This window comes from Gobius niger, assembly GCF_951799975.1.
Source record: "Gobius niger genome assembly, contig: SCAFFOLD_31, whole genome shotgun sequence".
NCBI lineage: Eukaryota > Metazoa > Chordata > Actinopteri > Gobiiformes > Gobiidae > Gobius > Gobius niger.
This window is the reverse complement of record NW_027639303.1, coordinates 16,651-31,701: the sequence shown is the minus strand read 5'-3', so window position 1 is coordinate 31,701 and position 15,051 is coordinate 16,651. Positions and strand designations below refer to the sequence as shown.

At 43.6% G+C, this 15,051-nt stretch overlaps 1 protein-coding gene across 1 annotated transcript; it reads left to right on the top strand.

Annotated features, from left to right (window-relative positions):
- The first annotated feature begins 3,250 nt into the window (after positions 1 to 3,250).
- Positions 3,251 to 14,818, top strand: LOC306982595 (uncharacterized protein). Its single transcript, XM_079583063.1, has 3 exons — positions 3,251 to 3,399; positions 7,629 to 9,874; positions 14,685 to 14,818. Exons 1-3 carry the CDS (start codon positions 3,353 to 3,355, stop codon positions 14,708 to 14,710), a joined length of 2,319 nt encoding a protein of 772 aa, XP_079439189.1. The 5' UTR covers positions 3,251 to 3,352; the 3' UTR covers positions 14,711 to 14,818.
- Positions 14,819 to 15,051: the final 233 nt, after the last annotated feature.

Sequence of the window (15,051 nt, the reverse complement as noted above, 5' to 3'; positions counted from 1 at the left end):
ATGAAGTTGACATGTTTTTGTGTAAGTTTCGTCGTCCAATTTCAACTCGGCATCTGCTCAAGCCCCGCCCCTTCAGAGGATCTGTCCAATCAGGGGCCGCACTTTCTGTCCCTTTGTCTTACATTAACGAGAGCGTTTCACTAATGATGAAAATCGTAATCAAATCACAGTGATCGGCTCGTGTTGTAGGACTTTAGATCTTCAGGCGAGACGCTGCAGGTGAAAGAACTGATGTTTAGCTCGTTTCAAAACTTTAGGCCTTTTTATACAAAAACATAAAATGACAGAAAACTTGCAATGGATTTTTTTTCAGGAATGTTCTGCAAAAGTTTCAAATTGAAATCCCTACATTTATTTAGTTTTCCTCATTCACCTGCAGCGTCTGGCCTTGAACTGAACTTTCTGTGCAGCTCAATGATTGCTAGTCATTATTTTAATCGATTATGTAATTGACGTGTTTCCAAGCCCCGCCCCCCTGTTTCTATCTGATACGTTATACATGTTTTAGAACTACTTTTACTCAATGTTTTAGGGTTATAGAGTCCTGTGTTTTCGTTTCACTTTGAGGTCATGTGACTCAGGGGGGTCATGTGACTTTGGGGGGGGGGGGGTGTCAGTGAAATATGTTTCTTTGTTGTTGCTGCTGATGTTTTCTGTAATTATTCCAGACTTTACTGTTTTAATCTTTTGTCTTTTACAGTGTCTTTTGTGTAAATAAAAAAGAGGACACTCTGGCATCTGTCTATTTTATATTTAGGTCCAGTTTCAAACAGAAAAGTCTGATTCCGGAACAGTAGGGGGCGGTAATGCTCCTTTAAGCTGGTTGAAAAGCTGTGGTACGTTCAGACTGAGCGTCCAGCTTTACCCAAATCTAAAAGGCTCAAAACTCATGGAAACACTTCTTTGTCCTTGTGCTGTTGCTGCCTTGTCTCTTTTTTCCAGTTTTCTGTTTGTAACATAACCCCCGCATTATGGAAGACACTTTACTGATGATTTGTTGAAGTTTAATGGCAGTAAACTCGCGTGTAAGCTGGTTTCCATGCTCTTACAATCTTTCATTTAACCTTTAACTTTAGTCATGAAATTGACAATCAACAACAAAAATACTTAAAACTTGTGCTTATGCATCACTATAAATGTACCTTGTTCGTCTACAAAGGGGAAGCTAATAATATAATGCATGTTTGTTCGCTCTGTCGGAACCTTTTTCTTTTCACTCGTGCTTTTGTTGCTGTGAAGCTAGCTTGTGTGAAGCTAGCTTGTGTGAAGCTAGCTTGTGTGAAGCTAGCGGAAAAACGTCATGTCTGATTTGTAGAAAGCTCCTTTGTGAATTCCACGGGTAGTGAAGCGGCCGCAGGTAAACAAACCACTGTAGATCCGGTTACTGAGCAGATCACTCCGCCGCTGCGTAGCTTAAAACAGGAAGCTGATGCTGCTCTAAGGTCTTTTAAATCCACAATGATTCAGTCGACACAGACATTTCTATGGTTAGTCTGGTGTTGTAAGTGATCTGCCTCAGGTGCTCTGTGGAGCGGGTCACACTGTTTTTAATGCAGGCTAGCTGATACCATAGACATGCACTAGCCTAGCGCCACTAAACTCTTCAAATATAAACACTGCATGAAAAATAATAATTAAAGCAAATCTCCATAATTCAACAACACTTTGGATAACTAGGAAATGAGGCCCTATGTGAAAAATCCTGAAAATATACTGTTAAATGTCAATGCTAACATGTGTTTTTTAAAAATAGCTTAGCAAAACAGTGAGAACAATAACACATTCAGGAAAAGTCCATATTTTAGACAGATTGTGGTTTTATTTCAATAATAGTTGATCCTGAAACTCCGTAAATGTGGTTGTAATGACACTTTGCCACCAGATGTCACTGCGGAGTCATTGTTTCAACTGCTTGGAGTTTCATGAGGCTTCAGCTGCAGATCCATGAGATGCTACAATAAGAACAGGAGAAAAGTGTAACGTACTTCTTTAACATGTAGGGGACGGCTGTAGTCTTTTACCTGCATTTATTCAACTCCGCAACAATGGAAGGGCTTTCAGAGTCTCTGCGGTCGTGCGGCTGCGTTGATCCTCTAACCCTAACCCGATCAACTTCAATGTACTTAGAGTAATATTCCACCAGTATAGCATGTCATTCTTGTCTTCGAACTCAAACAGATCGGAAGCTACCACTTCAAATGGGAGCTCAGGCGTTTCTGTGGCTTTGGCGGCAGTTTAGGAAGTGTGTTTTGGAGATCAGCACTTGTCACAGTTTCGGATCATGTTTTCTGCACTCATACCTGGCCACCTCACGTGCACGCTGCCTGCTTTTCACCATTCCGAGGTGAGACTGATGTATGAGATTTAACATGTGCTTCCTCATGGTGGGGGAACTACATCCCTTTATAGGCTATATTTCATCACTCACAGACAGGAAGCTTAGCATAGACACACTCTAATGGACCTGCCTCTGGCGTTTTGGAGGACTATGTGTCTGGAAGCTCCTTCTGTACTTGACGCAGATGTCGAACCACTGAAGTCGCAAACGCATTCTCTGGATGCGCATTGACAACAATGGTTTCTTGTAAATGTCCTCGAGCGGCAGTTTTTATTTTTCTATTATCCCCACAAGACAAAATAACCTCTTAACCCGCCTTAACCCATAATCCCATAAACTCGCATCATTTTCATACAAAACAATAAAAACATTTCTTTCTTACATCCTTCACCAAACCACCTGCAGAGTCTGTGTCTCTTTGGGGAAAACCCAGCCTGAACCGGGTTTGGCTTTACCCAAATCTAAAAGCCTCTTGGAAAAAGTGTCAAAATAGCACCAAAAAAAGAGACAAATATGAAGTTAAAAATGCAACACAAGAGCAACGGAAATGTGAGGGAAAAATCGAAGTAAAGTGACAAAAATGTAATAAAAACTAATGGGGAAAAAGGGACGACAAGATCTGTTTAGTACGTTTTGTAGGCCTTAGCTTTCAAATGAGATGTTGCTCTGGCCTATGGGCTGAAACAAGTTTCTCCAAATGTCAAAGCTCCTGGACTGCAGAGCGCACAGAACGACTGCTCTTTTAGTTGTGTTTCTGTCGCCTCTTCTTTGTCTCATTGTTGCTTTTCACGGGTTATTTTGACGCTTTTTTCAAGAAGCCAAAGTGGAGAAAAAGCCGTCGGTTCAGACGGGGGTTAAGAGGTTAAACACGTATCGTCTGTAATCAGGCAGCTGATCGGGCACCGCGCCGTCAGGACCCCTGTGTGGCTAGCACCGAGGCTAATGGAGCTAATGAAGCTAAGGGTGACAAACGGCCCCAGAGCTTCGCCTTAAAGCTTCACAGAGCAGTGAAACATGACGGAGCTGAAGCTGAAGCTGGACCTGGAGCAGCAGAGACTCAGGTCAGACACAGAACCGGACACGAACCTGCGACTTTAGCGTTAGCCGTTAGCTTTAGCCGCTAGCTTTAGCCGCTTTTGTTAGAGCGTTTGGACCTCTCTGTTATGATAAAGTCTGAGCTCAGACGGAGCTGAAGGTTTGTCTGTGGTGAACTCTGCCGCTTAAGGCTCAAAGTACGCGTTGTTTTTATGTAAATACTCTCATTTCCCTCATGAAGCAAAACTAATGATATGTTCTGAGGCACAAACAAACTAAAGGTCACAGTCTCTTCATATCCTCTGCAAATACGTTCATGGCTATCACTTTGCAAATACTCAGAACATTTATAAACACGGGCTCTTGGCGTTTCTGTTGCCATGGAGATCCGCCATGTTTGCATTGTCCACAGAATAACATTAGTAAACAGTTTAAAGCTGCTCCTGCTTTAGTATTTTACCTTTTACAATCTCCAGGAGTTTACTACGGAAAACCAGTGATGAGATGATCACAGGCCAAACAAAAACAAAACAAAATGACCAAAGACTGTTTCAGGATCAGCTTCAGTTTCCTCAGGCTGAAACATAAACATAAAACAAAATGACCAAAGACTGTTTCAGGATCAGCTTCAGTTTCCTCAGGCTGAAACAAAAACATAAAACAAAATGACCAAAGACTGTTTCAGGATCAGCTTCAGTTTCCTCAGGCTGAAACAAAAACATAAAACAAAATGACCAAAGACTGTTTCAGGATCAGCTTCAGTTTCCTCAGGCTGAAACAAAAACATAAAACAAAATGACCAAAGACTGTTTCAGGATCAGCTTCAGTTTCCTCAGGCTGAAACAAAAACAAAACAAAATGACCAAAGACTGTTTCAGGATCAGCTTCAGTTTCCTCAGGCTGAAACAAAAGAATAAAACAAAATGACCAAAGACTGTTTCAGGATCAGCTTCAGTTTCCTCAGGCTGAAACAAAAGAATAAAACAAAATGACCAAAGACTGTTTCAGGATCAGCTTCAGTTTCCTCAGGCTGAAACAAAACAAATAGAACAAAATGACCAAAGACTGTTTCAGGATCAGCTTCAGTTTCCTCAGGCTGAAACATAAACATAAAACAAAATGACCAAAGACTGTTTCAGGATCAGCTTCAGTTTCCTCTGGCTGAAACAAAAACAAAACAAAATGACCAAAGACTGTTTCAGGATCAGCTTCAGTTTCCTCAGGCTGAAACATAGAACAAAATGACCAAAGACTGTTTCAGGATCAGCTTCAGTTTCCTCAGGCTGAAACATAAACAAAACAAAATGACCAAAGACTGTTTCAGGATCAGCTTCAGTTTCCTCAGGCTGAAACATAAACATAAAACAAAATGACCAAAGACTGTTTCAGGATCAGCTTCAGTTTCCTCAGGCTGAAACATAAACATAAAACAAAATGACCAAAGACAAAGGTAAACAGTTGTTTATCGTTACTATGACAACAGCATTTAACTTCCTGCCTCTGGCTAAGCTCCGCCCACCCCCTCTAATGTTAAACTATTAGTAGCTGATGAACTACAAAACATGTACAATAGGGTGCTGTTATGTTCTCATAGCCAGGCCTGTATGTTTTTTGGTACCTGACAGTTTCGGCTACACCTGTGGCCTGTGTCATGTGACGTGTCATGTGACGTGTCATGTGACGTGTCATGTGACGTGTCATGTGACGTGTCATGTGACGTGTCATGTGACGTGTCATGTATTATGTTATATACACAGGTCTGGCTATATCAATCAATCAATCAAATGTATTTATAAAGCGCTTTTCATACCGAAAGGTATCACAAAGTGCTTTACAGATTACAACATTTAAAAGAATGCGCCTGGACCACCTCCCATATATCCCATATATCCCCTAACCCTAACCTCCCATATATCCCATATATCCCCTAACCCTAACCTCCCATATATCCCATATATCCCCTAACCCTAACCTCCCATATATCCCATATATCCCCTAACCCTAAACCTCCCATATATCCCATATATCCCCTAACCCTAACCTTTTAGGTTAGTTCCGTGTGGTTTCACCCACAGCCTCCCAGTTGACCCTCTCACATTAGGATGTTAATCATCATTTCTTTATTCAGACTCTAGATCCATCGTATAAAAAGACATATATACAACCATATAACCCCCCAAAGACAAGACTCACATAAACAATACAGACAAGATTATAAAAGACAGCTATACAATGTTTCCATAAAGGAGACACAAGACCTGGGGTTCACCAGAGCCAATGTTTCCATAAAGGAGACACAAGACCTGAGCTTCACCAGAGCCAATGTTTCCATAAAGGAGACAAGACCTGAGGTTCACCAGAGTCAATGTTTCCATAAAGGAGACACAAGACCTGGGGTTCACCAGAGCCAATGTTTCCATAAAGGAGACACAAGACCTGAGCTTCACCAGAGCCAATGTTTCCATAAAGGAGACAAGACCTGAGGTTCACCAGAGTCAATGTTTCCATAAAGGAGACACAAGACCTGAGGTTCACCAGAGCCAATGTTTCCATAAAGGAGACAAGACCTGGGGTTCACCAGAGCCAATGTTTCCATAAAGGAGACACAAGACCTGGGGTTCACCAGAGCCACCACCAAAGTGTTCAGAGTTGTTGAGGCGGCAAATGAATTTAAAATACAGTACATACAAGTTCTCATTAGTGCTTGAAAGTGCCTTTTTATATTTACACCACAGGGGAGCTGTGTGTAATGAACACATGCAAAGTGATTGGCTCTAACTCCTCATTTTATTTTATTTATTTTACCATTTACAAAACGGTAACCACCTTTTCTGCTCTAAGATTGAAGTGTTTAACATTTGGATTTATAGGCTGCTAGAAATGACATTTTTTTGATTTGGGAACCTTTTCCCCCCAGAATGCCAGGGCCTCTACAGAAGTATATTGAGTGATCTTCATATTCTAGATTTGAGTTTTTTAGGATGTTGTTGTTTTTAGGATGTTGTGATAAAATGGCCTCTAGTCTATGAGAATTTAATGACCCTCTGAAGATAATGGTATCATTACTAGAAGACCTAATGAATGATGATGGGTAGATGTATCACACTGTGTCACGCAGTGTTGTTAGGCTTATGGGCGCCATCTGGTGGTGAAAAAGCATTGCAGCAGTGAGCCTGAAAAAAAGCTAACTCAGCACTGACAGAGCTCATTGATTCATGTTCTGAAATGTGAACCAAATGATCAGGACTGAAGTGTTTAAACAGCTGAGAGTGATCATTTAGAAAGAGGAAAACAGAAACAAATGAATGAGGATTAATGAGACGTATCAGTGATGCACCGTCTAAACATGAAGTCACTGACCAACATTTAATAAAGGATAGTGCCTTTGATTATCATAGTTTAGTTAATAACAGATGTACACAGGTATAGTATACTGATAATTCACAGAGATTAATCACAACATAACAAGTATTAGTGCTGCTCAAAGGGAGTAGGAAGAAGTTAGTAATAACTTACAAGGCCCTACCCCTCCTACAGGCGAGTCATCATCTGACTCCAACTCACGACTCTCTGATTATTAACCGGGCGCTCTCCTTACAGAGCTACACCAACGGTTTTACTATTATGTTCTAGGCTATATCTGTGCTTTTGAAAGAGAAAGAGAATCAAACAGACGCTCTTGTGCTTTGCACGCTATATCTATTGAACCATTTTGTTGTCAGGGCAGAATAGTTTTGGGCGGCCCCCGGAGCAGGTGCTCTAGCCCGAGAGCACCCACGGATCCGGTGCATAAATCCCAAATGACAAAGTGTTGATCTCGTTCAGCTGGCGCCCCCTGCTGCTCACTGCTGCCTGTTGTGTGCGACACTACATGGTTCCACGGGACACAGTGACTGTGTCGGTCACGTGACTTTTCTCAAAGTGATGCTCGGTGATTCAGCTCGGCTGAGGCTTTGCTTTCAGCGCACGATGCGATACAGCCTGGGCTCGTTTGTTCCATCACTGCTAATGAACCTAACTGGACAGTGTACAAAACGGTCCCGGCCAGGGTCAGGACTGACAGGCTCTGCTTCTCAGGTGGATCCACATTAACGTTATTTAAAGCACAGAATCATGAATTATTTAATAACAGCTCCTTCACTGACCCGAGCTTTTACACCTGACGTGAAATGTGTCTCACTGTCGAGGGCGGCGTCAGAGTTTTTCATTGTTGGTGCCAAAATGTTCTGTCTCACTCTGTTTTGTTTGTGTCCAGGTCAGGGTCAGAGCGGAGCCTCACTCCGGGGCCCGAGCGCAGCCTCACTCCGGGGCCCGAGCGCAGCCTCACTCCGGGGCCCGAGCGCAGCCTCACTCCAGGGCCCGAGCGCAGCCTCACTCCGGGGCCCGAGCGCAGCCTCACTCCGGGGCCCGAGCGCAGCCTCACTCCGGGGCACGAGCGCAGCCTCACTCCGGGGCACGAGCGCAGCCTCACTCCGGGGCACGAGCGCAGCCTCACTCCAGGGGAGTTCCCGTTTCACCTGGTGACGGTGAAAACTGAAGAGGCTGAAGACGAGTGTGAGAGTAACGGCGCCGGCTGCAGCTCGGATCCGCTCACACAGTCACACTCCGATAGTGAGGAACACACTGGGGACTGGCCCCTGAACTGGGCCCCTGCCCCCACAGCCGGGAAACCCTGCAGCTGCTCGTGGTGCGGCGTGAGCTTCCGGCGCGTGGCCGACTTAAACAGACACGTGTTAATCCACACGGGACTGAGGCCGTTCAGGTGTCCGGTTTGTGACCAGTGTTTCAGGCTGAAAAACATCCTGCGAGTTCACATGAGGATTCACACCGGAGAGAAACCTTTCGTGTGCTCCGTGTGCGACAAAGCCTTCGCCTACAAACAGAGCCTGGAAAAGCACAAGTGCGCGGACCCCACGTTCACCGGAGATGAGGAGGCGGAGAAACCTTACAGCTGCTCAGAGTGCGGAAAGAGGTTTTCACGCTCCTCCAATCTGAAAACGCACATGTTCGTCCACACGGAAGAGAGGCCCCAAAAGTGCGGCGTTTGTGACGCGGCGTTCAAACAGAAGTCGAGTCTGGACCGCCATCTGCGAGTGCGCCACGGCATCTGCCCGAGTCCCGCCAAAAACAACACCAAAACGCATGACGACGAGGCGCTGGACCTGTCCTCCGCCGGCAGCAAAGCTCCGAGAAACGCCAAGAAGCTCAAGTGCCCCGAGTGCGGGAAGGAGTTCTCTCGCAAGTACGTTTTACGGAATCACATGCTGCTTCACACGGAGCGGACCTTCACCTGCTCCGTCTGCGAGCGCAGCTTCAGCAGCAAAAAGTCTCTGTCCGAACACTTCAAAAGTCACAGCGACAAACCCACCACCTGCTCCATCTGCTCCAAAAGCTTTGCCCGAAACAGCCTGCTGAACAAGCACATGAAGAACCACTGGGAGCAGAAGCCGTTCAGCTGCTCCGAGTGCGACAAGGGCTTTGTGTACGAGAGCGAGTTCAAGAAGCACATGCGGCGGCACACGGGGGAGAAGCCTTTCAGCTGCCCCTTCTGTGAGAAAGGCTTCGCTGATAAGAGCACGCTGAAGGAGCACATCGAGCTTCACACCGGCGAGAAGCGCTTCGTGTGCGCGCTCTGCAACAAGGGCTACACGCAGCAGACCAACTTAAAAAAGCACATGATGAAGCACACGGGAGAGCGGCCATACGCCTGCCCCGTCTGCGGAAAGACCTTCGCCGAAAAGAGCTACATCAGCGTCCACATGGCCACGCACTCGGACGACAAGCCCTTTAAATGTCCCTTATGTGAAAAAGGCTTCACTCAGAGTGGAGGCCTGAGGAAACACCTGGCCGTCCACACCGGAGAGAGACCTTTCAGCTGCTCCGTCTGCGGCAAAGGCTTCGCTAGCGACGACCGGCTCAAGAGACACGTGCAGAGTCACGAGGACGGACTGAAGAGACACGAGGACGGACTGAAGAGACACGAGGACGGAGTAAAGAGACACGAGGGACAGACTGAGGACGGAGTGAAGAGACATGAAGGACACACTGAGGACGGAGTAAAGAGACACGAGGACGGAGTAAAGAGACATGAAGGACACACTGAGGACGGAGTGAAGAGACACGAGGACGGAGTAAAGAGACACGAGGGACAGACTGAGGACGGAGTAAAGAGACACGAGGGACAGACTGAGGACGGAGTGAAGAGACACGAGGGACAGACTGAGGACGGAGTGAAGAGACACGAGGGACAGACTGAGGACGGAGTGAAGAGACACGAGGGACAGACTGAGGACGGAGTGAAGAGACACGAGGGACAGACTGAGGACGGAGTGAAGAGACACGAGGGACAGACTGAGGACGGAGTGAAGAGACACGAGGGACAGACTGAGGACGGAGTGAAGAGACACGAGGGACAGACTGAGGACGGAGTAAAGAGACACGAGGAGCGTCATGGGGAAAGTCTGAAGAGGCGCAGAAAGAAGAAAGTTCAGGCCAAACTCGGTAACGTCCCTTTTTTTGACAAACTAACCTTAGCCTTAAGGATAGTGGAGTTTGACAAACTAACCCTAACCTTAAGGATAGTGGAGTTTGACAAACTAACCCTAACCTTAAGGATAGTGGAGTTTGACAAACTTTCCCTAACCTTAAGGATAGTGGAGTTTGACAAACTAACCCTAACCTTAAGGATAGTGGAGTTTGACAAACTAACCCTAACCTTAAGGATAGTGGAGTTTGACAAACTATCCCTAAGGATAGTGGAGTTTGACAAACTAACCCTAAGCTTAAGGATAGTGGAGTTTGACAAACTAACCCTAACCTTAAGGATAGTGAAGTTTGACAAACTAACCCTAAGCTTAAGGATAGTGGAGTTTGACAAACTAACCCTAAGCTTAAGGATAGTGGAGTTTGACAAACTAACCTTAACCTTAAGGATAGTGAAGTTTGACAAACTAACCCTAACCTTAAGGATAGTGAAGTTTGACAAACTAACCCTAACCTTAAGGATAGTGAAGTTTGACAAACTAACCCTAACCTTAAGGATAGTGAAGTTTGACAAACTAACCCTAACCTTAAGGATAGTGGAGTTTGACAAACTATCCTTAACCTTAAGGATAGTGGAGTTTGACAAACTAACCTTAACCTTAAGGATAGTGAAGTTTGACAAACTAACCCTAACCTTAAGGATAGTGAAGTTTGACAAACTAACCCTAACCTTAAGGATAGTGGAGTTTGACAAACTATCCTTAACCTTAAGGATAGTGGAGTTTGACAAACTAACCCTAACCTTAAGGATAGTGGAGTTTGACAAACTAACCCTAACTCTTAAGGATAGTGAAGTTTGACAAACTAACCCTAACCTTAAGGATAGTGGAGTTTGACAAACTAACCCTAACCTTAAGGATAGTGGAGTTTGACAAACTAACCCTAACCTTAAGGATAGTGGAGTTTGACAAACTAACCCTAACCTTAAGGATAGAGGAGTTTGACAAACTAACCCTAACCTTAAGGATAGTGGAGTTTGACAAACTAACCTTAACCTTAAGGATAGTGGAGTTTGACAAACTAACCCTAAGCTTAAGGATAGTGGAGTTTGACAAACTAACCTTAACCTTAAGGATAGTGGAGTTTGACAAACTAACCTTAGCCTTAAGGATAGTGGAGTTTGACAAACTAACCTTAACCTTAAGGATAGTGGAGTTTGACAAACTAACCCTAACCTTAAGGATAGTGGAGTTTGACAAACTATCCTTAACCTTAAGGATAGTGGAGTTTGACAAACTAACCCTAACCTTAAGGATAGTGGAGTTTGACAAACTATCCCTAACCTTAAGGATAGTGGAGTTTGACAAACTATCCCTAACTCTTAAGGATAGTGGAGTTTGACAAACTATCCTTAACCTTAAGGATAGTGGAGTTTGACAAACTATCCCTAAGGATAGTGGAGTTTGACAAACTAACCCTAAGCTTAAGGATAGTGGAGTTTGACAAACTAACCCTAAGCTTAAGGATAGTGGAGTTTGACAAACTAACCCTAACCTTAAGGATAGTGGAGTTTGACAAACTATCCTTAACCTTAAGGATAGTGGAGTTTGACAAACTATCCTTAACCTTAAGGATAGTGGAGTTTGACAAACTATCCCTAAGGATAGTGGAGTTTGACAAACTAACCCTAACCCTAACCCTAACCCTAACCCTAACCCTAACCCTAACCCTATCCCTAAGGATAGTGGAGTTTGACAAACTAACCCTAACCCTTAAGGATAGTGGAGTTTGACAAACTAACCTTAACCTTAAGGATAGTGGAGTTTGACAAACTAACCCTAACCTTAAGGATAGTGGAGTTTGACAAACTATCCTTAACCTTAAGGATAGTGGAGTTTGACAAACTATCCCTAACCTTAAGGATAGTGGAGTTTGACAAACTATCCCTAACTCTTAAGGATAGTGGAGTTTGACAAACTATCCTTAACCTTAAGGATAGTGGAGTTTGACAAACTATCCCTAAGGATAGTGGAGTTTGACAAACTAACCCTAAGCTTAAGGATAGTGGAGTTTGACAAACTAACCCTAACCTTAAGGATAGTGAAGTTTTACAAACTAACCCTAAGCTTAAGGATAGTGGAGTTTGACAAACTAACCTTAACCTTAAGGATAGTGGAGTTTGACAAACTATCCCTAAGGATAGTGGAGTTTGACAAACTAACCCTATCCCTAAGGATAGTGGACTTTGACAAACTAACCCTAACCTTAAGGATAGTGGAGTTTGACAAACTATCCCTAACCTTAAGGATAGTGAAGTTTGACAAACTAACCCTAACTCTTAAGGATAGTGAAGTTTGACAAACTAACCCTAACTCTTAAGGATAGTGGAGTTTGACAAACTAACCCTAAGCTTAAGGATAGTGGAGTTTGACAAACTATCCCTAACCTTAAGGATAGTGAAGTTTGACAAACTAACCTTAACCTTAAGGATAGTGGAGTTTGACAAACTATCCCTAAGGATAGTGGAGTTTGACAAACTAACCCTAAGCTTAAGGATAGTGGAGTTTGACAAACTAACCCTAACCTTAAGGATAGTGAAGTTTGACAAACTAACCCTAAGCTTAAGGATAGTGGAGTTTGACAAACTAACCCTAACCTTAAGGATAGTGGAGTTTGACAAACTATCCCTAACTCTTAAGGATAGTGGAGTTTGACAAACTATCCTTAACCTTAAGGATAGTGGAGTTTGACAAACTATCCCTAAGGATAGTGGAGTTTTACAAACTAACCCTAAGCTTAAGGATAGTGGAGTTTGACAAACTATCCTTAACCTTAAGGATAGTGGAGTTTGACAAACTATCCCTAAGGATAGTGGAGTTTGACAAACTAACCCTAAGCTTAAGGATAGTGGAGTTTGACAAACTAACCCTAACCCTAAGGATAGTGGAGTTTGACAAACTAACCCTAAGCTTAAGGATAGTGGAGTTTGACAAACTAACCTTAACCTTAAGGATAGTGAAGTTTGACAAACTAACCCTAACCTTAAGGATAGTGAAGTTTGACAAACTAACCCTAACCTTAAGGATAGTGGAGTTTGACAAACTATCCTTAACCTTAAGGATAGTGGAGTTTGACAAACTAACCCTAACCTTAAGGATAGTGGAGTTTGACAAACTAACCTTAACCTTAAGGATAGTGGAGTTTGACAAACTAACCCTAACTCTTAAGGATAGTGGAGTTTGACAAACTAACCCTAAGCTTAAGGATAGTGGAGTTTGACAAACTAACCCTAACCTTAAGGATAGTGGAGTTTGACAAACAAACCCTAACCTTAAGGATAGTGGAGTTTGACAAACTAACCCTAACCTTAAGGATAGTGGAGTTTGACAAACAAACCCTAAGCTTAAGGATAGTGGAGTTTGACAAACTAACCCTAACCTTAAGGATAGTGGAGTTTGACAAACTAACCCTAACCTTAAGGATAGTGGAGTTTGACAAACTAACCTTAACCTTAAGGATAGTGGAGTTTGACAAACTAACCCTAGCCTTAAGGATAGTGGAGTTTGACAAACTATCCTTAACCTTAAGGATAGAGGAGTTTGACAAACTATCCTTAACCTTAAGGATAGAGGAGTTTGACAAACTAACCTTAACCTTAAGGATAGTGGAGTTTGACTAACTAACCCTAACCTTAAGGATAGTGGAGTTTGACAAACTAACCCTAACCTTAAGGATAGAGGAGTTTGACAAACTAACCCTAACCTTAAGGATAGAGGAGTTTGACAAACTATCCTTAACCTTAAGGATAGTGGAGTTTGACAAACTAACCCTAACCTTAAGGATAGTGGAGTTTGACAAACTAACCCTAACCTTAAGGATAGTGGAGTTTGACAAACTATCCCTAACTCTTAAGGATAGTGAAGTTTGACAAACTAACCCTAACCTTAAGGATAGTGGAGTTTGACAAACTAACCCTAACCTTAAGGATAGTGGAGTTTGACAAACTAACCCTAACCTTAAGGATAGTGAAGTTTGACAAACTAACCCTAACCTTAAGGATAGTGGAGTTTGACAAACTATCCTTAACCTTAAGGATAGTGGAGTTTGACAAACTAACCTTAACCTTAAGGATAGTGGAGTTTGACAAACTAACCCTAAGCTTAAGGATAGTGAAGTTTGACAAACTAACCCTAACCTTAAGGATAGTGGAGTTTGACAAATTATCCTTAACCTAAAGGATAGTGGAGTTTGACAAACTATCCTTAACCTTAAGGATAGTGGAGTTTGACAAACTAACCCTAACCTTAAGGATAGTGGAGTTTGACAAACTAACCTTAACCTTAAGGATAGTGGAGTTTGACAAACTAATCCTAACCTTATGGATAGAGGAGTTTGACAAACTAACCCTAACCTTAAGGATAGTTAAGGTTAAGGAACCCTAGCTGACTTTGCTGTAATACCACTCCTTTGTGGCCAGGGGCGACTCCAAAAGGCACTTGGTAGACAGGATTCTAATGGTAAATGGTCTCATTTTATATAGCGCTTTTCCACCTACATTAGGCACTCAAAGAGCTTTACAGAAAGCAATGGGACTTCAAACCTCCCAAGAACGGCCTAAAAGCCTGGCTCCAAACCTGAGAGGGTCACGTCTGCGCTGTGGAGGAAACCACACGGAATGATCTCTATAGCAGACGTTCTAAAGTGTTCAGTTCAAGTTCCTCCTAAACCTGGATGATTCACCAGGATGATACAATCAACTGAAAGATCGATTGTATCATCCTGGTGTGAAGCTTTTTCACTAAATAAATGTTGTATTATTATTTTTCAGACGGCGAGAGTTCAGAGAAGAGTTGAAGTCATTGTGACTGAAGTGAGGAAACAGCCCTGGTTCAGAGTGTGAGGAAGTTTACCTACGAGTCACCAGGAAACTGTCGGCCTCTGGAGGAAACTGACACTCGGCCTCTGGAGGAAACTGACACTCGGCCTCTGGAGGAAACTGTCGGCCTCTGGAGGAAACTGACACTCGGCCTCTGGAGGAAACTGTCGGCCTCTAGAGGAAACTGACACTCGGCCTCTGGAGGAAACTGTCGGCCTCTGGAGGAAACTGTCACTCGGCCTCTGGAGGAAACTGTCGGCCTCTGGAGGAAACTGACACTCGGCCTCTGGAGGAAACTGTCACTCGGCCTCTGGAGGAA